The 23294-nt window shown below is 45.0% G+C and overlaps 1 protein-coding gene across 2 annotated transcripts in view; it reads left to right on the top strand.

Annotated features, from left to right (window-relative positions):
• The window catches only part of PRKAR1B (protein kinase cAMP-dependent type I regulatory subunit beta), a 190076-nt gene that overhangs the window by 24911 nt on the left and 141871 nt on the right, over positions 1–23294 (top strand). For both annotated transcript variants that reach the window (XM_083153149.1, XM_083153152.1), the window contains one exon: positions 3577–3668. In XM_083153149.1, the coding sequence (XP_083009275.1) occupies positions 3577–3668 (92 nt within the window). The remainder of the gene's footprint in view (positions 1–3576; positions 3669–23294) is intronic.

Below are 23294 nucleotides of genomic sequence, written 5' to 3' on the forward strand. Positions count from 1 at the left end.
TCCTGTATCTTATCTCTACCCCCCTTGCGCCCTGTCTCTCATCTCTGTCCCCCTCATCCCCCCATTTCCCTTTCTCTCATCTCTGTCCCTAATGTCAGTTTAGTTCATCAATGTCCCATATTCCCCTCTGTGATAGGAAGGATGCTGTTAGAACAGGTCTGTTCCCTGAAGCTGCCCCTACTCCCACCCAGTGGATAAGATGTGAGGGGACAGAAGTGAGACCATGTCCTGAAGTCTGACTGCCAGTAACAGCTGTGAGGGAAGGGAGGGGACTCCTTGAAACAAGAAACAGGGGGCGGGGTCACCCTGCAACAAGACACACGCTGTGGGGCATAATATAAAAAATATGTACATTAATGTGTCATTTAGTTGTTATATTGTTCCCTGGTCGCTATTCACAGTGTAAAACGACAACGTTTCAGTACTGCGCATTTAGAGATTAGATTAACATCTTCACATTCTAGATATTGTTACACCGTCACCACAGGAGCATTTCCACCTGACTAAATGCAGATTTAGCAATTTTTATGTAAATCCATTGGTTCCCCAATACTAAAGTAAGATATGTTCAACAAGCTTCACCTCCACCATAAGTGCTTAATGCTACAAGCCAAACACATTGATCACAATACTATAAAAATATTCAAATTACTTCTATTTTCTTGATTTAAAAAAAAAAAAGGGCTCCCATTTCTCACTGCAGCGCTGATGGGCCATTAATCTGCTTTCGCTACAGCTAGGTGGAAGGATACCTTTAAGAGCTGCTTAACCTCTGTCACTGCAGAGCAATCTTTTAATCACCCCAGGATATTGCTTTTGTCTAGAGAGGAAGGATGCATAGTTTCTCAGACAGTGAGAATTGGATGTCGTTAGTAGTCGGATGATCTTCGTGCATGTTGGCATAGAAATGGCTGCCTCCGGGCATATAGGAATTAAGGGCAGGTGGCGTCTGATTGAAATATTCAAGTAAAAACAAGTCAAGTATCTCTGAACATATCTGTGCACTAGACCTTTGGGTTATCTTTCTGTTTTGGAAATGTAGTGAATTTTAATACATCAGTAACAGAATATATGTCACTGACCATAGTGCACTGAGCATGTCGGAATATGGGCGTGAAGAGCAGTGCATTACTCCGTGACTGGATTGCTCTTAGACCGGTAGATACAATGTGGAAGGAAGACAGATAAATGGGTGTTTTTGGTTCCAGGCTCTGGTAAAAGATGTCCCGTTTTCTGAGGTGTTTTAGGAAATCTACCAAGAATTGTCCTCCAAGCACGAGGCTTGCTCAATGCATTGTCTTTATTGTCCATGCAGACACCAACTCCTTCCTTGGCTTAGACAGTTCCCAGTATTTACAGGTTGAGGAATATAAGACATAGAAAAATAGAATTTGACGGTAGATAAGAAATGGCCCATCCAATCTGCCCTTTTGGGTTAAGGCCCCCACACACTAGAATGATTTTTTGTCCGATTGTCCGATTTCCGACCGATCGTCTGATATATGGGCCGTTTTTTTACCGATAATCAACAATAATCGGACGGAAATCAGACAAAAAAAAATCGTTCTAGTGTGTGGGGCTTTAGAGTATTAGGGTTGATTTAGTGGCTCGGGTTAGGGTATTACGGTTAGTTTAGGGTTCATTATCGGCTGATAAATAAATGTGTTGAGTAAGCCACTGTAGCTGTTAAACCACTTTACAATTGACCCCAAGCATCCATGTTCAGGGTGTATGTACACATTGGCGTGCTTTATTTTGAAATAACCTCTTTATTTCACAGTTTTGTAGATAATAAGATTAAAGCTACTTACAACCCAAACTCCACTTACATAGTTCCTAAACGTGAACAATGCATGTGTAATATGCTGTTAGTATGGTGAAAAATCACTTAAAATTAACTTTTTAAAAGTCTGATATCACTATGATACTCCTTTCAGACAGAAAACAAAATCCGGGAATTACCCTGGCCCAGGAGGATAGACCCAGGTTTTTTTCTGTCTTAAAAGGTCAACCCGGGTCTAAAATGCTAGGGCTTCGTCCATGGAATTTACCACGGTTTTTCCCGGGTCTTAATTCCAAAAACCTTGGTCGCCGGCTGTGTGAAAGTCTGCGACCCGCGTTTGTGGGATTAATACACAGAAAGGCACTGTGTAGATGCGGCGGGGAGCAGGAGACTGGGGCAGTGGCAGCAGCAGCCGGTAGCAGGTGTTGGGGAGCAGCAGCAGCGGCCGGCAGCAGGCGATGGACAGCACGCCGCAGGGCAGAAAGGTAGCCTGGGGCTGGTGAACAGAAGACTGAACGAGGCTAGTTAAGAATGAGACTAGCCTCCTCTCCTGTTCCCCCCACCTCACTCGCTTCTGCCACCCCTTCACCACTCCCCCTGTCACCCCTCACCTCACCCACCATCACCTGGCTCCATCATGCTATCTTGCCCCCATCACCTCATTCCTTCTCATGCCCCCTTTCACCTCACCTCTCCATTAATCAGGCTTCTGTGTGAAAGGGGTCGACACGGGAAATTCCAGTTTTTTTTGTGATGTGTGAAAGGGGGTTAGAGATTTTAGCTGAGTCTTACCCATTTTTTGCATCCAGGAAATACCTGTATTTTGTTATTTTTTTCTGTCTGAAAGGGCTATTACTTATAGGTATGTTTTTTATACGTGTTGGAGGGGGAGGGGGGGCTCAGTGGCTTGTGATGTTGAGTAGCTGTAGGAGTACCCAGAGCTACTGTATTCAACTATCTGCATTGTAAATTAACAATTAGATGGTTCTCACACTTGTTCCTCAGGAGCACTGTGTATCACCAACTGTCACTTTTAAAAATCCCCAGGTGACCTGGAAAACATATTTTTGGGATCCTGAGGACCAAGTTTGAGAACCTGTTCACTAGAGGATTTCCACTCACATCCTCCTGAGGTGTGAACAGAAATCTGACAAAAAAAGTGCTGCATCGCGTCCAGCACTTACAGTATGTCAGACTATGCCAACGCGGACATTAGACTACTTGAACTGTACCTACCGACTTAACTGCCAGGTGCAATGCGTATAGTTGAATATCTCAGGACACGTGTCCCCGACGCTATTCAACATCCGTGGAATTGAATATCGAGTCTTGCAATGCAATTATATAAGCCTATTTGCATTTGAACTTTCCGTGCATTGATGCAACCCATTTCTTATTGAATCGAGACCTAGGTGTCCTTGGGTATTGTTATCAAGTTGGCAGTGCTGGGCTTTCTATGTAATGCCGAAACCAAAGGAGCGGGTTCATTTTCCTTTGAGAAAGAAGCCAGAAAGATATAGTGATACCCTGTTTAATTATATTTCACAGCAAGGTAATATTCTTGTGTAGTCAGAAACAGTCAAATAATGATTTTCTTATGAGAGATAAATAGTGCGCTGGTGAAAAAGAGTTTTATATTTAATCCTCCAGATCTTCAATCTATCCTTGTGTGAGACGAGAGGTCCTGCCCTTTTGTTAGTTTGGATGTTCCTTGCATTCTTCACAGAATCGCTTTGGGATTCCATGCCAGGCACATGAACTTAATATTGCTGTGTGGGCTTTTGTTTCCACAGGTTATTCCAAAGGACTACAAGACGATGACTGCCCTGGCCAAGGCCATCTCAAAGAACGTGCTCTTTGCCCATCTGGATGACAATGAGAGAAGGTATGAGACATCATTATAACTACGGTGTAGAGCGATGGTAGCCCTGATGACTTTAATGAGTGCATGCGTAGTGACAAAAATTCTAATATTACTATTATATAGAGGACCATGAGAAATATGATCCAGCTGATTGCAAAATGTGTAATTTCCTGCTCCATCTGGCAAAATTGTGACAGCTTGATTTATATGGGGAGTTCCCGGTGACAGTAAAATAGGGAATGACTTATATGTTAGGAATACTGCAAATTCCCAATATCATCATACACCATCACACAATGCCTGGGAACCCGGAGGGTGAGATTACGGTAACAAATTCCAAGCAGCAACATATCCGCCGGTTTCAGTAAACACTGCTGACAGAGCAACTCTTCCCTAACAGTGAGGAAGAGGGTGGGGGTGGGGGGGTGTCACAGATCCCGAGGTCAGACAGTCATGAGACAGAGTTCTTGAATAGCAGCAGGAGGGGAGACCACATCATCATAGCACCCACACACCAACAGGATGACACAAACATAGGAATTGCTAAGGAAGTGTAGTTCAACGGTCACTGCCCCAGGTCCAGCTAGTACATCTGTGTCTACTGTACATCTTTTTATGTCTGTAGCCGCCTGGCTGGCGGCAGTCCGAGAGTGATAGCTTTCACAAGCTGCCTTTAATGGCTGCCCAAATGGAGACTAGCAGCGATGAAGTGTATAGTACAGACGTCTGTTGTTGTCCACTCTGTCCTGAGATTCCTCGTAAACACTGTTAGGCTCTCAGGGATATTAGTGGGGCAGAATGCAAACAAAGCTGCACGGATGTCTTTTTTTTACTGTAAAATGTCTTAACAGAGCTAGACGAATAAAGTTATGTCTTAACCGTCCGTCTTCGAATAGTATAGAAATCATTAACGTATCCAACTTGTCCTATTTGTCAGATTGAAACGATATTGTTGTTGAAATTTCCGATCTTAAGGCTCTGCAAATGAACAGAGAAGTGTTCAGGGGCCAGATGTATCAAGCTTCAAGAAGTGATAAAATGGACAGTGATAAACAACCAGCCAATCAGCTGCTACCTGTCATTTTTCAAACCCAGCCTGTAACATGGCAGGTAGGAGCTGATTGGCTGGTGGTTTATCACACTCTATCACTTTCTGAAGCTTGATACATCTGGCTCCAGGTCTGGTTAACCCCCTAAATGTAGTCTTTTACTTTTTGTTCAATTTGGTTGTATCTATAGATTGTGATGTCTCTTTAGATAAGCCCTATTATTTCAGAAAGTATTCTCAGAAATCACGTGTAAATAGGTTATTTTTCTGTCACTGCTTTCATACTGTATGTACTATTAAATTAGTATTAGGCCTTATACTAAAGTCATGCACTGTTCTCAGAGACCCAGGGCTATTTAATTAGTAGCACCGAAACAATTCAATTAGCGAGGAATGCCTCGCGTGTGAGTCCCCAAAGTCGGAAGCTGTGAGGTAAAGTCAGCGTAAAAATGGCAGAATAGCATTTGTGCGCAAAAAAACCACCATTGATTCTGCAGTTTCCTCAGGATGAGTAGGCTTCCATGTCTACATCCCACTGGAAAAAAAGTTATTTCATTAAATAGCCTTTCCCCGATCCGCGTAAGGGATTTTTGCTGGCAATCACCCGCAGTGTAAACCATTACCCTCCTAATAAGGGTAAAGCAGAAGGAAGGGTGGTCTGCATCTGTTAAAATGGCCTCAAAATCAGCTTATAGGCATCAATTCAACTGGTTTATTCATATTTTGCATATTAATTCAACTTAATTCAACTAGAATTGACGATTATATTTGTGAACTTCAGCAAATAATAATAAAAATACCTTGAAATGCATTTAAACCATCAATGTGCATGCTGGAAAAACGCTTGCATGGTGACATGTCACAAACAAATGGCCCCCCACTCTGTGATGCCAACCATTATCGCGTCCTTTAGATCAGTTGCAGGAGAATATTTTCTTAGCAGGAGATGACAGAGCTCTTGGTGTACATATCACGGGATGAATGGTGATATTATTTTACTGTTTTAGGGGTATTGTTTGTGTCAGTATGAAAGCTGAATACATTTCTGCGATTTCCTTTACACAAAACACCTGCCATGCTCATACTGGGAGCGAACTCACATATTTCCTATACATTGCTTCTGGAATGCTCTAATGCCACACGCGCACAATGGAGGTGAGAAGCAACAATAGGCTTTTAGTATATAGGATACTGCTCATAATTTTGGGCAGCAGTCAGTAAAATTCCCAATAATGATAATGAAAGCAGCGGACGTAAGAGCTGTGGTAGGGATAAGCTTCCACAAGCAGCTGTATGCATTTGTACAATACAAAGTCGCATTACTCTGATGTATTAAGCAGGGAGCCATGGCAAGATGGAAAAGTGGCCACTGACTAGACATATATATATATATATATATATAGCCCCTTTCGTGCTCACAGTGTGTTCTGGGTATTAAGGAATGTGTGTCTAGAACCAAATAAATAGCTCTTGGCAACAGCAGTGGAACCAGACACTGGAGGTTATTCTGATCGGTGCGGCCAAACGTGCGTACGTTCCCTATTAACGTACGCTATCCGTACGCGGCCGTTGGGGTTAAGTCCACCCACAACTCAGCCGCATACGTACGGCCAGAAACAACGTCTAAGGGGAGTGGCGTACAATTGAGCGTACGCCAACGTACACGGACGGGCCAGCCCTTACACTCCGACAACTGGCGTACAATTGAGCGTGCGCCGCCGTTTACGGACGTCTCGCGTCCGTCTTCCCACCGACTTCTTGCGGAGATCTGAGCGTACGGCAGCTTGCACGGACGGGTCCCTATTGTTTTCAATGGAAAACTCAGCTTATGTCACCGCTCGTGAGAGTGAGCGTACGTCCGTGTACGCTGGCATACCCTTCACATATATGGACCTGCAAATCTTGCCTTTCAACTACAATTCTGACAATTAATTAATTATTCTATTTGTTATTCAATTATTGTTTTCTATTAACTCAATTGTCTACCTTAATAAAGACCCTAATAAAACAACATTTTAACCCTCATTACATGTATATTTGTTATGTTCTAATGTGGCATTTTTATCACTATCTATGTGTCCCCATATTGCTGTTACTTTTAAATCAAGTTATGTTGGTGTTTCTGTATATGTACTAAATTATGTCCATAATTAGTTTGTCCAAAATGTGTAACATGTATACCTACCCTGATGTTATGTGTGATGTTTTAATCTAACAACATTAAACATTCATGCATTTTCACTATGTGTTATTTTACTCAAAAACACACACATTCACACATCAATCATTACCCCTCACCTCAAATTACAAATATAACTTACATTACACATCTGTATGTACCTACCCTTACAAGCCCTCTAACATATTTATTATTAAAAACACAGGCAATTTATAACACAATATCAACTTTTATTTATAACAAACATAATAAGGGGGGGGGGATCAAAATAAATTAAATGCGGGCCTCCAGTAGGCCAAAAAGAATTTGTAAATAGAGGAGGGTCAGGAAGATCTCCCGCATAAGGGCTGCCACCTCCTCCTGCTGCTGTTCAGTGTCTGTAGTGAAGGGATAAAAAAAAAAAATTAATATATAACATACACAAATGTTTGTTGTATTTGTACATAATAAAAAGTTGAGAGTTATGTGTGAAGGCCACATACATTTTTAAACTACATTGAAGATGGGTCTGCTGTAAACACATCTTCAAGTACTGGAGGGGTATGGGTCACGCAAGGTGTGTGTACAGTGTGAAGAGAGCAGAAGAGGAATAAGTATGGGGAGGCGGGAGAATGGGAAAGAGGAACAATGAGTTATGAGGGTGTTGGTGGAAATGGTTGAATAAGAATGTATAGATATGATAGATGGGGCACAGGGAGAAAAGGAGGGGGGACAGATACTCGGCAAAGAAAGGTGGGACAGCCAGATTTAGGCAGATAAATTGGAAAGCAACCAAATTCTGGGTAGAGAGGGGGTGGCAGCAAGATGCTGGCCAATGAAGAGAGAAGAGGACTGATGCTGGGCAGAGAGAGGGAGAGGACAGATGCTGGACAGGGAGAAAGAGGAAATATCCTGGGCAGAGACAATGGGCAGATGCTGGGCAGGGAGAGGGAGGGCAGATGCTGGGCAGGGAGAGGGGGGGGGGGGGCAGATGCTGGGCAGGAAGAGGGGGGGGGCAGATGCTGGGCAGAGAGAGGGAGGACAGATGCTGGGCAGAGAGAGAGGGGGGACAGATGGCCCTAATCTTTGCACAACTTTTGGTATACTTTATATAGAATAATTTATGTTTTGCAAATGAAGCTGAAAGTTGTCAGTACAGTCACACAGTAAGTCTGACAGCACATTTACACGGTTCTTACTTAATAACAACAAAATTAATATTGCGTTGGTCCATGGTGGCTGTGCCACTACCAATTCTTAAAGAACTGGTAACCCCATCGCCAAGGGGCCACGCCCGATAGCCATGCAATAACAGCCACGGGTGGGGGGGGGGGAGGGGGAGGGGGAGTGGGATGGGATGGGTTTCTTATGTCTCAGGTTCCCAAGCCTGTATGTGGGTCTCTTTGTCTCAGGTTCCCAAGCCTGTATGTGGGTCTCTTTGTCTCAGGTTCCCAAGCCTGTATGTGGGTCTCTTTGTCTCAGGTTCCCAAGCCTGTATGTGGGTCTCTTTGTCTCAGGTTCCCAAGCCTGTATGTGGGTCTCTTTGTCTTCGGCTCCCAAGCCTGTATGTGGGTCTCTTTGTCTTCGGCTCCCAAGCCTGTATGTGGGTCTCTTTGTCTCAAGTTCCCAAGCCTGTATGTGGGTCTCTTTGTCTCAGGTTCCCAAGCCTATATGTGGGTCTCTTTGTCTTCGGTTCCCAAGCCTGTATGTGGGTCTCTTTGTCTCAGGTTCCCAAGCCTGTATGTGGGTCTCTTTGTCTCAGGTTCCCAAGCCTGTATGTGGGTCTCTTTGTCTTCGGCTCCCAAGCCTGTATGTGGGTCTCTTTGTCTCAAGTTCCCAAGCCTGTATGTGGGTCTCTTTGTCTCAGGTTCCCAAGCCTATATGTGGGTCTCTTTGTCTTCGGTTCCCAAACCTGTATGTGGGTCTCTTTGTCTCAGGTTCCCAAGCCTGTATGTGGGTCTCTTTGTCTCAGGTTCCCAAGCCTGTATGTGGGTCTCTTTGTCTTTGGTTCCCAAGCCTGTATGTGGGTCTCTTTGTCTCAGGTTCCCAAGCCTGTATGTGGGTCTCTTTGTCTCAGGTTCCCAAGCCTGTATGTGGGTCTCTTTGTCTCAGGTTCCCAAGCCTGTATGTGGGTCTCTTTGTCTCAGGTTCCCAAGCCTGTATGTGGGTCTCTTTGTCTTCGGTTCCCAAGCCTGTATGTGGGTCTCTTTGTCTCAGGTTCCTAAGCCTGTATGTGGGTCTCTTTGTCTCAGGTTCCTAAGCCTGTATGTGGGTCTCTTTGTCTCAGGTTCCTAAGCCTGTATTTGGGTCTCTTTTTGGTTCCCAAGCCGGAGCTGTTGCTTTAATTCAGACGATGGTCCAGTGCCGGTTTAAGTTCTTCAGGGAGTCCAGCTATCAAGGTCCAGTAAAGCATCATCAGCAGCATACATAAGGCGATATCGTCTGTAACAAATGATGCCCAGTGCTATTGCAATTAACACTAGACTGAAAATGGCCACTGTTGAGCCGGTTTCTATCAAATTATTGGTGTTCTCCGTATTCAGGTTTTGTTTCAGCTCATCGCTCAGGTCACTTTCTTTTGCTGCTTCTGTAGGAGTTGCTTCTTTATAGTCTGAAGTTGGATTATTCTCCTCATAATAGATGTTAGTTCCATCATCTTGGGCCAAGCCATCTTCAGCTGCCCGAATTGGAGCTCCATTGCCCCCAGTAATCACTAATATTAGCAAAATGAATATCTGTATACACAGCATCTTCAATACAGGTCTTATTCCATGGACAACTTCCTTTCAAATGGTGCCTGCTGATCCTGGTGCAGCCTATGACATCACAATCAGCCACAGCCTCATGATGAAATGTTCTGTGATGTCATAATGGAAACCAGGGAAGTGGCTGGGACCTTATTAGGAGGCAATTTGTATTATACAAAAGAAGAAATAGGTTTTGTCATCCATAGTACACAAACTATTAAAGTTAAGTCAGTGAAATATTAAAATAAAGAAAAAACTGTAAATGATAAAAGTTGATTATGTTTTATTAATATATATATAATAGTTATTTTTACAAATGTATGTAAAAGCAAAAAAATAATCTCTTAAATACAAGTACAAAACCAGGCTGTGCAGCTATGGTCCCAACAATATAGGTGTTTTGTCAGTCACCCAAATGATGTAGAAATAGAAAAAAATTGTGATACTTGTGTATTATAGCGGCACCCATCGCATCGTATACCATAAGGCATACGATGGTATGCGATATCGCGCGATGTTGTACAATGCCATACAATTTTAAAATTGTATGACATTGTATATGGCATAGAATGCCATACAATGCGATGGGATGCGATTATAAATTGTATAAGCACCCTAATGGGTGCTTACAATGTTAAATGCACCCTAATGGGTGGTTACAATGTTAAATGCACCCCCACGCCACCCCCCACTATAAACGCGAACCCGAAGCGTGGCGAGAGTTATGTGTGAAGGCCACATACATTTTTAAACTACATTGAAGATGGGTCTGCTGTAAACACATCTTCAAGTACTGGAGGGGTATGGGTCACGCAAGGTGTGTGTACAGTGTGAAGAGAGCAGAAGAGGAATAAGTATGGGGAGGCGGGAGAATGGGAAAGAGGAACAATGAGTTATGAGGGTGTTGGTGGAAATGGTTGAATAAGAATGTATAGATATGATAGATGGGGCACAGGGAGAAAAGGAGGGGGGACAGATACTCGGCAAAGAAAGGTGGGACAGCCAGATTTAGGCAGATAAATTGGAAAGCAACCAAATTCTGGGTAGAGAGGGGGTGGCAGCAAGATGCTGGCCAATGAAGAGAGAAGAGGACTGATGCTGGGCAGAGAGAGGGAGAGGACAGATGCTGGACAGGGAGAGGGAGGAAATATCCTGGGCAGAGACAATGGGCAGATGCTGGGCAGGGAGAGGGAGGGCAGATGCTGGGCAGGGAGAGGGGGGGGGGGGCAGATGCTGGGCAGGAAGAGGGGGGGGGGCAGATGCTGGGCAGAGAGAGGGAGGACAGATGCTGGGCAGAGAGAGAGGGGGGACAGATGGCCCTAATCTTTGCACAACTTTTGGTATACTTTATATAGAATAATTTATGTTTTGCAAATGAAGCTGAAAGTTGTCAGTACAGTCACACAGTAAGTCTGACAGCACATTTACACGGTTCTTACTTAATAACAACAAAATTAATATTGCGTTGGTCCATGGTGGCTGTGCCACTACCAATTCTTAAAGAACTGGTAACCCCATCGCCAAGGGGCCACGCCCGATAGCCATGCAATAACAGCCACGGGTGGGGGGGGGGGGGGAGGGGGAGGGGGAGTGGGATGGGATGGGTTTCTTATGTCTCAGGTTCCCAAGCCTGTATGTGGGTCTCTTTGTCTCAGGTTCCCAAGCCTGTATGTGGGTCTCTTTGTCTCAGGTTCCCAAGCCTGTATGTGGGTCTCTTTGTCTCAGGTTCCCAAGCCTGTATGTGGGTCTCTTTGTCTCAGGTTCCCAAGCCTGTATGTGGGTCTCTTTGTCTTCGGCTCCCAAGCCTGTATGTGGGTCTCTTTGTCTTCGGCTCCCAAGCCTGTATGTGGGTCTCTTTGTCTCAAGTTCCCAAGCCTGTATGTGGGTCTCTTTGTCTCAGGTTCCCAAGCCTATATGTGGGTCTCTTTGTCTTCGGTTCCCAAGCCTGTATGTGGGTCTCTTTGTCTCAGGTTCCCAAGCCTGTATGTGGGTCTCTTTGTCTCAGGTTCCCAAGCCTGTATGTGGGTCTCTTTGTCTTCGGCTCCCAAGCCTGTATGTGGGTCTCTTTGTCTCAAGTTCCCAAGCCTGTATGTGGGTCTCTTTGTCTCAGGTTCCCAAGCCTATATGTGGGTCTCTTTGTCTTCGGTTCCCAAACCTGTATGTGGGTCTCTTTGTCTCAGGTTCCCAAGCCTGTATGTGGGTCTCTTTGTCTCAGGTTCCCAAGCCTGTATGTGGGTCTCTTTGTCTTTGGTTCCCAAGCCTGTATGTGGGTCTCTTTGTCTCAGGTTCCCAAGCCTGTATGTGGGTCTCTTTGTCTCAGGTTCCCAAGCCTGTATGTGGGTCTCTTTGTCTCAGGTTCCCAAGCCTGTATGTGGGTCTCTTTGTCTCAGGTTCCCAAGCCTGTATGTGGGTCTCTTTGTCTTCGGTTCCCAAGCCTGTATGTGGGTCTCTTTGTCTCAGGTTCCTAAGCCTGTATGTGGGTCTCTTTGTCTCAGGTTCCTAAGCCTGTATGTGGGTCTCTTTGTCTCAGGTTCCTAAGCCTGTATTTGGGTCTCTTTTTGGTTCCCAAGCCGGAGCTGTTGCTTTAATTCAGACGATGGTCCAGTGCCGGTTTAAGTTCTTCAGGGAGTCCAGCTTCACTATCAAGGTCCAGTAAAGCATCATCAGCAGCATACATAAGGCGATATCGTCTGTAACAAATGATGCCCAGTGCTATTGCAATTAACACTAGACTGAAAATGGCCACTGTTGAGCCGGTTTCTATCAAATTATTGGTGTTCTCCGTATTCAGGTTTTGTTTCAGCTCATCGCTCAGGTCACTTTCTTTTGCTGCTTCTGTAGGAGTTGCTTCTTTATAGTCTGAAGTTGGATTATTCTCCTCATAATAGATGTTAGTTCCATCATCTTGGGCCAAGCCATCTTCAGCTGCCCGAATTGGAGCTCCATTGCCCCCAGTAATCACTAATATTAGCAAAATGAATATCTGTATACACAGCATCTTCAATACAGGTCTTATTCCATGGACAACTTCCTTTCAAATGGTGCCTGCTGATCCTGGTGCAGCCTATGACATCACAATCAGCCACAGCCTCATGATGAAATGTTCTGTGATGTCATAATGGAAACCAGGGAAGTGGCTGGGACCTTATTAGGAGGCAATTTGTATTATACAAAAGAAGAAATAGGTTTTGTCATCCATAGTACACAAACTATTAAAGTTAAGTCAGTGAAATATTAAAATAAAGAAAAAACTGTAAATGATAAAAGTTGATTATGTTTTATTAATATATATATAATAGTTATTTTTACAAATGTATGTAAAAGCAAAAAAATAATCTCTTAAATACAAGTACAAAACCAGGCTGTGCAGCTATGGTCCCAACAATATAGGTGTTTTGTCAGTCACCCAAATGATGTAGAAATAGAAAAAAATTGTGATACTTGTGTATTATAGCGGCACCCATCGCATCGTATACCATAAGGCATACGATGGTATGCGATATCGCGCGATGTTGTACAATGCCATACAATTTTAAAATTGTATGACATTGTATATGGCATAGAATGCCATACAATGCGATGGGATGCGATTATAAATTGTATAAGCACCCTAATGGGTGCTTACAATGTTAAATGCACCCTAATGGGTGGTTACAATGTTAAATGCACCCCCACGCCACCCCCCACTATAAACGCGAACCCGAAGCGTGGCGAGCACAGTGTGGGGCGGTGGTATGCGTCCTACGACCTTTTCATACTCCCACTATCCAAGTCGGCATGGAGCTGATTTTATATAGTGTGGCGAGCGCAGCGAGCCACTGAGCCCGAAGCGAGGCGAGCGCACGCGCATAACTTCACTGGTATACGTGTCCCCACGCGGGGCACGCTGCGCTCGCCACGCTTCGGGGTGGGGGGTGGGGAGGGGGTGGGGGTTGGGGAGGGGGTGGGGGAAGGGGAGGGGGTGGGGGTTGGGGAGGGGGTGGGGGAAGGGGAGGGGGTGGGGGAAGGGGATGGCGAAATTGGGTGGGCCCCAGCTTGACCCATTGTCTCCTCCTCTTCCTCCTCCTCTTCTTCTTCCTCCTCCTCTTCTTCCTCCTCCTCTTCCTCCTTCTCTTCCTCCTCCTCTTCCTCCTCCTCTTCCTCCTCCTCTTCCTCCTCCTCTTCCTCCTCCTCTTCCGGCTGCTCCTGGGCTGCCTGGTCCCGGGCTGCCTGCTCCCGGGCTTCTATGCGGGCTCTTGCCCGTGCTGAAATGTTCATGTTGATGGCATAGAAATCGAAGATTGGGTTTCATAAAAAAGGGGGAAAGAAAAATTCACATTAGTCATGCTCATAACCTTCCAAATTATCATTGCTGTTATATTTCAGACATTTATCATGCAAACTAATTGATATGCTACACCCAAAAACTGAGCAACTACTTAAACCCCCCCCCTATACACCCCCTATACACCCCCTATACACCCATATACACCCCCTATACACCCATATACACCCCCTATACACCCCATATACACCCCCTATACACCCCCTATACACCCCATATACACCCCATATACACCCCCTATACACCCCATATACACCCCCTATACACCGCATATACACCCCATATACACCCCCTATACACCCCCTATACACCCCATATACACCCCCTATACACCCCCTATACACCCCATATACACCCCATATACACCCCATATACACCCCATATACACCCCCATACTCAGGAACATATTTATAAAAAGTACAGAAAACATTGCAAAAAAACGCTGTCATACTAGTAAATAAAAACTTACATCGGGCAATATGGCGGCGTAGTGTACATAGCAACACTGGCTGCCGCCGGCGCAGGTCAGACCAGCGCCGCTCAAGTTGGGCCAGGCTTCTGTCCACGCCGGTCCGGGCGAAGATTAACCGGCGGGCAGCATTATATGCCCGCCGCTTGTAACGATTTGACACATAAGGGCCCCTGGGCCCCAGCCGCCGGTCCATGACCTCAACCAAGGCCAATAGCTCCTGGGTAGAAAACGCCCTAACCCTGGTTGAAGTCATAGTGGCAATGGCGCAGTTATTAATTGCAGGTACATATATCACTTTTGGTGCTTGCTGATTGGTGTAAAAAATTGTTTGTTTGGTATTAACTTTATTAATCCCTTACATTAACAAACTGGATGCGAATAGAAACTTACGCGGACCGTTCCGATATACACACACCATAACCAACAGCATGCATTCAATGTATAGAGAGGAACTGTATATACAGTGTGCGGAAAATAATACACGCAACCGTCTACTAATAAATACGCTGCTTAAAGGGGGCACAATACACCGATTTCCATGGAGAGACGTACTGTATATACAGTGTGCGGAAAATAATACACGCAACCGTCTACTTATAAATACGCTGCTTAAAGGGGCACAATGCAACATGTTGGTGTATGACAATTTCATACTCATTACATATGTAAGGAAAGCATTGTAACGTGATGTTTTGAAATGTGACTCACAAAGCATACACGAACTCCAACAGATACCAGCTGACAACACTCATCATTGGAATGACAGGTGCACACATTTCACGATGTAGCACACAATGCTCCACAACCTGTGTATGTGCATATACAGGTGATTGATCAGGTGCGTTGAGACCTGCGTAATTTAAGCAGCAATTATCGGCGGGAAATATCGGCGTAAATGAGCAAATACATTGCGGGGAAAAATATACGCCCCCTTGTTCATGGCGGGAGATTAACATATAAATATTCAGTCAGATGCAGCCCACAATTGCTGCAAACATGTCTAGTTCAGACGATTCCGCAGCTGAGGACGCTCTCCAGAGAGCAAGAGCAGAATCCTTGCTTGAAAGGTTGAGGCAGAGGGAGCAGGAGAGGACAAGGAGGACCCAAGACCAAGCGGGCCCCTCAGTAACAGGCCCTGTTCAACCTCCACCAGCTCCACAAGGGCCAAGCAACCAGCCAGAACAAGAGGTTGCATCTCTCCAAACAGGTGTGACCCAGCAGGTGCATGGTGAGAGAACTGGGGCCACCAGAAAACAAGCTGCAACATCGATGGTGAGGACTGAGCAGGATACCACCACCAGAAAGAGAAACCCTGCATTTGTAGAGGCCGAATTGTGAATTCTAGTGCCCAGGGCACGCGAATGGATAGAATTGGCACCCAGGAAGCCGGGTGCCAGTGCAAGGAGAAACCTTTGGGACAAGATCACAGAGGAAGTGAACCAGGTGTCACCAGTGGTCAGAGATTGGCAAGCGGTGAAGAAAAGGTTAGTGTGTTTGTCAGTGCTATTTTTCAGCAGGCTCCAGCAGGAACTGAGGCCCTTATTCTAGTTCACTCGGACAAAATATTTCTTAGATGGACAAAACCATGTGCACTGCAGGTGAGGCAGGTGTTACTTGTGCAGAGATAATCAGATTTGGGTGGGGTTTTACACCTGCCTCACCTGCAGTGCACATGGTTTTGTCCATCTAAGAAATATTTGGTCAGAAAGAGTGAACTAGAATAAGGGCCTCAGTTCCTGCTGGAGCCTGCTGAAAAATAGCCCTGGTGTTTGTCCCCCTGATAATGTCATATGTGTGTACATATGTTACATGTATGTTTTGAGAATAATAGAAAGGTGTGTTTGTAGATAGTGCTACACTTCAATGTCACATGTGAACACAACCATGTCTAATAACCCACATTGATATATGAAACATGCACCATTGGTGTGATGTGAGGTTATGGGCACAGTTCTGCTCATGTGAAGTATGTGATGGGACAAGAGAAAGTGTGTTTTTGAAAGAGTTGTTGTAACATGTTCCATATGATGCTACTGAAACAAGAATGACCAAACTGTGCACATGTAGCTGGGGAGAAACTACACATCCCAGTATGCCATCCCATAGTTAAATTACTCCATAATAACCACATTGTCAAGCTATGGTGGAATGTGTAGTTTCACAACAGGTGGAGGTGCATAATTTGGCCATGGATGATGTCATTTCTGCATAGTTATGTATGTATGTGCATTTAGTGGCCTAATGAATGAGATGAGACACTGAAATGCCTCCTAATGGAGACATGAATGTGTGTGTGGGACACATATGGCTAAAAAACATAAGATCACCCACACTAGGAAATGTCAGTAGCACAGTGGTGCACATATCTCATGGTGATATTTGTATTTTTAAACTTGTAGGTGGACTGACTTCAAAACGGCAATGAAGAGGAAGATGACTGACCGATACAACCACAGCATGTCCACCGGGAGAGGTCCTATTCCCGATCATTTGGAGTATACCCCCCTGGAGCAGGACGCCTTGGACGTCATTGATGTGGGCGAGGTCAGGGGGATCTCCAATATGGACAGTGAGCTCCCGGCGGAGGTCTTTGCTGCTGCTTTTGATGGTAAGTCACAGTAATGCATTGTATTTTGAAAGATATTTTTTAGTGCGTATGTGATGGTGACATTGTTTTCAATTATTATCCTAGCAGAAGCAGAAACCCAGGATGAACCGGCAGCATCTTCCTCTGCAAAGCCACAGGTGGAGCAAGTGGTCCAGCCTCCACCAAGACGTCGCCCCCAGCCCCAGCCACAGGAGACATGGGATGAGAGCGTGTTGGTGATGCTGGAGAGGATCGAGCAGCAAGGGGTGGATGCTGGGATCCGTCAGCAGCAGGTGGGGGAATTTCTGGCGGAGTGGAAGGCCACAAACAGGCTGCAGTGTGAGGCCTTGAACCGCATTAATGACACTCTGGTGGCTGGCATGCAAAGCATTGGCCAACACCTCAGCCGCCAGAATGAACTTCTTGCGGAGCAGCTGACCACCGCCAGGTCCCTAAGGGACAATCCCCCATCTGCTGGCCCACCCCAAGCTGCTCCCCAACCTTCCACCTCTGCTGACCCTCCTGTGTCCACTAGGGGAAGACGCCGCAAGCCAGCTGAGCCAAAGGCCCCTGTCCCCAAGGCCCCATCTAAAAGGGGGAAAAAAGGGCCCAAATAATGAGACCTGGTTCACTTCCTCTGTGGTTGGACCCCAAATGTTTTAATTGCACTGGACATCCACTTCCTGAGTTGGCCATCTATCCATTTGCGTGCCATGGGCATTAAAGTTCGTATTTTGACCTCTACAAATGCAGGATAAATTTTTGGTGGTGTGTATCTTGCTTAGTATTCACCCTGGTTGTTGCAATACGTATTCTGGTGTCCCCATTTCTTTCACCATTGTATTTGCAGGGTAACACATGTTTGGAGATATGCAACCTCTTGTTCTGGCTGTTTTTTTTTTTTGTGTCTATTTTATTTGTTTATTTGATTTCTGACATTAAAGTGTGAAAGAAGCTGTGATGCTGAACAGCAAATACATTTATTTTACCAATTAAATCAAAATTGTGGTATGTGTAATTTCTTGTGTGAAACAAATACTACATTTATGTGTACTTACTGACCAGGGTATTTGTGAACATTTGTTGAAGTGTGGTAGAAGTTTCCCATGTGTAACCCTCTCCATGGCCATTCCCATGTTCCTATCCAACTTTTCCCTGCTAATTAGTTTGTGTCAGCACATGTGCAGAGCAACTTAATAGGTGAGAAAGCAGTTTGTGTGCAGGTGAGGTAGCTCCTACAGTAGTAGGTAAAAGCAGGTCCAGAACAATGCTTTCCTCATGGAGTGGGTGAGGCAGACAAACAAGGGTGAAAAGGTAAATTTGTGTAGGAATGCATATGTGTCCTCCCTAAAAAAAGATGTGTGAATGGGCCAAACATGATAAAATTGCTTGTGAACAAACATGTATAACTTTTTAAATATATATGATTTTACAGTGTCATAAGCAGATGTAGGAATCCTTTGTTAGAGAGATGTGAGTGCAATAATGTGATTGGTGGCATCTTACATCCAGAGTGTAGTCAAACCCAATTCATAGCAGATGAGATAGTGGTACAGTTCTGTATTTTGGGTACTATACAAAGATTGTGTGCAAAATAGTGGTCATGGGCTTAAAACATTGCTGAAACATCCTTTGTAGGTGTTAGATGTGGTTATTGTATCATAAATACAAAACCTATGTTTGTATTAGAGTGAACACGTTGACACATGTCGTGTAGATTGAGTGTGCTACTGTGTAAAGTCTATGAAAGCACGTAGTGAATGTGTGTAACTGTTTAGCAAATACCTACCTTAGCATATATAATCAGGTCTTAAAAAGATTCTTACCTTAAATTAAACAAACCTTTAAATGTGGAGAAGTATAGAAAGATAAGCTTCCAATGTGTTTGCGTGCTGTGTGTGGCTTGCAGGTAGTGAAATAATGGTTTGGACTTAATAGACTGCAGCATTGCTTATTACATTCAGGTGTATGTGTTTGAGTAGTAATCAGCGTTAATTAGCAAACCCAGGCGCACGCTGGCATGCAGTATCTGTAGGGGTGGTCTGAGCTGGCGGTTGGCGGCCGCCTGTCTGGTGTCCGAAATGAACGGTGCTTTAGGCGATCGTGCGGTAGTAGCACCGCTCATTTTTGGTGCACACCCCCGTGTACGCCCATATTTACGCCCATTTTCCCTCATTATTTTGTCCGCTCCCCTCAACACGCCCCTATGCCGCCCCCAATACCCGTACACTCGCGTACAGGTTTTTTCGCACGTAGAGACCCGTCCGTAAGCGTTGTGGAGTGTTCGCGCCTGCGCATTAGCGAATCTGCGCATGCGCAGATCATGAAAAACCCCGGAACGTACGCGTACGGCCCGGCCGCACCAACCAGAATAAGGCCCACTGTCACTCACTGTACAGTATCTGTAAAAGGGAATCTTACAAATCACTGGGCACTATGGGGCATATAGATGTGTCCACATACAGTACTGTAAATCTATCCTCATTCTGCCACAAGTCGTGTTACACATGACGCATATGTGCCATGTGACTCGGTAGCGTCAAACTTTTTTGTGCGCAACTTTTTCTGTGCAATGTGAACAGCATGCCCAAACAGCTGTCGCTGATTACAATTATATGAAACATGCCTATATTTTGCTGCAGTCAAGTTTTGCAGGTACTTGTGTAGTTTCACTTGTGTAGTTTCACTTGTGTAGTTTCACGCTATTTAACATCAACTCCATGCCAACATGGATAGTGGAGGCATGAACTATCCATGTTGGCATGGAGTTAAGTTAGTTTATTTGACATATTTAGTGGCGAGCGTACACCCGGAAGTAGCATGGCGCCATGCTGGCGCCGTGAAACTACACAAGTACCGTTTTGCATCCTGCAATTTGACTCTGGTTGCTGATATCACGCCCAGATCGCATTGCAAGTGTGATTATTGATTAATGGGCACATATAGGAATAAGATTAACAGGAAGGTTTTGCAAGGGGATAAATGGATTATGGGACAAAACCGTTAACAATTCTACTGTAAAACTGTAATTCATGCTACATTCAGGGATTTTCAATGTTAGGCAAACTCCCGCGACAGGAATATTGTTTTATATTTATTTCTTAATAATTGCATTTAACAACTACAAACGCAAAACCTAAAAGAGGTTATTGTGCCTTTAAACAATTGGGATCTTTGTAAACTTGCCACATTGATAAAGATGATCAGGGTACGCAGCGCGTGTTAGGTGGTTATGTAAGAAAGCGACACTGCTTCCAAGCTCAGTCTCTGGGCTCATCTTTCACACGGGAACCGAGCTAGGATTCCCTGCTTCATACTTATGCTATTTTCTTAGCAGTGAAAAATGCCTTAAGTCAGGAAAAGTTCAACAATTCCGGCTATTCTAATGTACGTCTTCAAAGCATCCCATTGTTGCACAAGTAAAATACATGGCATAACTCATGAATACCATAAAGAATAACAAAGTGGATTATGAAGAACACATTTTGCACATTAAAGTGCAACTATACTTTGTTTTGAAATGTTTTGTGTTATATCCTATTATGAAGATGAAGTTTAAAGTGCTGACCGTGAAAGAATGATTATATAGCTGATCCATTTCTACATTCCACTGTGTAAGGCGCTAAGTGCGTAGTGAGGTCACGGTACTTGTGTATTATCACGGCGCCCGATTTGATCTAAATCTTATACAATATCGCATACCATTTAGCAGCCGATTTGCGACCGATTCGATCCGCGATGCAATTTTGCGGCCGATTTTCTGCGATTTCCTGCCGATTTGCATGCTATTCCATCCTTGTACACCCCCACTATCCAAGTCAGCCCGAAGCGTGGCGAGCGGACGCAGTATGCGTTCTCCCGACCTGTTCATACCCCCACTATCCACCTCGGCATGGAGTTGATTTAATAAAGCGTGGTGAGCGCAGCGAGCCACCGAGCCCGAAGCGTGGCAAGCGCAGCGAGCACCATTGAGTGGACGCGGAAACCGATCCCGGATCGTTTTTCGCGTCCCCTCGCGGTGCTCGTCACGCTTTATAAAATCAACTCCACGCCAACGTGGATAGTTGGGGTATGAACAGGTCGGGAGGACGCGTACCGCGTCTGCTCGCCATGCTCCGGGCTATCATGGATAGTGGGGGTGTGCAAGGATGAAATAGCATGCAAATCGGCAGGAAATCGCTGAAAATTGGCCGCAAATCGGCCGCTAAATTGCATCCGATTTTTGCATGCGATTTGCTGCCGATTTTCGTCCGATTTCGCAGGCGCCGTGATAATACACAAGTACCGAGGTCACATATACCTGAAGTCACATATACCCAGGTGTCCAACCCAGCAAATGCTCAGGGTCGGACATGGGACCTCCCAGGAGTCAGGGGCCGTGTAAATGGGTAACCTAGGTCATCCGACCAGGGGATCCAGTTCCACCAATAGGGAATCCTGGCACTTGGAGATGATCTCATCTCCAAGCGCCGGCTCAGGGCCCGCTTCGCTGTCATTCGCTCAATGAAAGGCTGGATTGGGGTGGGCATGGGGCGGATGAAGGGGACCTCCTAGCATTTTATGGGCGTGTCCACAAAAATGTTGGGTGCGTCCATGGAAATGCTCCATGTACCTTTGCGAAAGCAGGCTGCCAATGCATCCTCAGGGTGGGTGGATCGGTGGATAGTTGGTATCTGAAAAGTCTGAAAAGTAAGTATAGACTTACTTTTCAGAGCGAAGGCTGGAGAAATCATTTGATATGGTGAGCGACCATCAAACGGTTTCTCCTGAGTGCGAGCGGGTGTGTAAGCACACCCGCTCGCATGCTAGTGCAGGGATTTGGTTGGCGGGGGAGGGGGGGAGGGGGGGTTTCAGCGGGGTGACGTTTACCTGCTCCCTAGGCAGCTTATATACACAGACCCTATGTTTTAGTCAATAGATGCTTCTAAAACCCTGACATGAGTCTGAGAGGATGGTCAGATCTGCTTTTCATGTCATTTACATACAATTGAAAGCTGTATCTACGCACTATAATATGATGACAGATACCCAGTCTAATGGACATCGGTTTTTACCTACTCATAAGGTGACCACACATGGATAGATTTCATGTCCACACCCCCTGATCTTGACCACACACAGAACAATTGAGTAAAATGATCAGAAGGTAGATGGGTCTTTTAACAACTATATTTTTATCTCTGTTGTATACACTGGCCGGGATAGAGGTGGAGAAGGTAGGAGATGCCGCTGCCGGGAGCCGGATCATGGCCACATTGTTCATCATGCCTACACATGCAATGATGTGGCCAAAGCCTGCACAATGTGTTGTTCATCTTTCCGCCTGTTGAAGGGATCAGTAGGCTTGATGAACGACCCGTGGGCACCCGAATTGGATCGTCATCATGCCCACACATGGTAAGTTTTTAAACGATTGGTCATTCCAGTTGGTCAGAAACGGCCATGTTGTTTAAAAAAAATCTTACCGTGTGTGGGCACCTTTACACATTGGGCAAATGGTTAAATTGGCTCACTTGCCTCATCATTTGACCTTGTAAAGGACATAGAGTCACCTCTTTCAGCAGTGGTCCACTGGAATCAGGGATGACCAGAAGAGGTGGCATATTGCACTTCATAAACTGGGTGTTTTTACTTAAGGATGACCACCTTAGGGAGCAGGTATTGGGTGGCACTAACATTTATTTAGTACTTCTGTTTTCGGTTCTATTCTGTGAATTAACCCTGTATAATTTCATATCTGCAGCATTCAGATCCGTATTGCTTTATTGATGGCTAGCTAGTGTGAATAATGTCTCTGTAGAGTTATTCAGCCGCTGCTAGCACACCTGTTATAATGCATTATAGCTAGAAATATGTGCTGATAGAATGAAATGACAACAGGTAATTAAACAGCAGCCGTTACATTTATGCTTGATCATCTGGCGCTTGACATATTATGCCTCATTCAATCCCATTGCTCCTGCTGAGGTAGTTGATAACTACTTATGCTTGGTACTTTGCGTAGGTGCATGTGCAGTAAAGGGTCCTTTGTCATTGGAAGCAGAACAGCTGCAGATGTCAAGTGATTCACATTCTGTAGCCATTTGGGGGCTACAGAATGTAGAAGGGGGTGGGAAGGTGGATGTTTGGCACCTCAATATTGTGGGAGATCTTATATACATTCAGGAGGCATCTACTTATACCAGGCACATCCTTGTGCATTACCATATCTGTGCATGGCTGCTGCTTCTAAGTAATGCATATGGCCAGGAGGCCTCCTTCTAGCATTCACCAACTCAGATATGTCTCTCATTTGCCGTGTGCTCTAAACC

This window comes from Crinia signifera, chromosome 7 (assembly GCF_055691185.1).
Source record: "Crinia signifera chromosome 7, ASM5569118v1, whole genome shotgun sequence".
NCBI classification, from domain to species: Eukaryota; Metazoa; Chordata; class Amphibia; order Anura; family Myobatrachidae; genus Crinia; species Crinia signifera.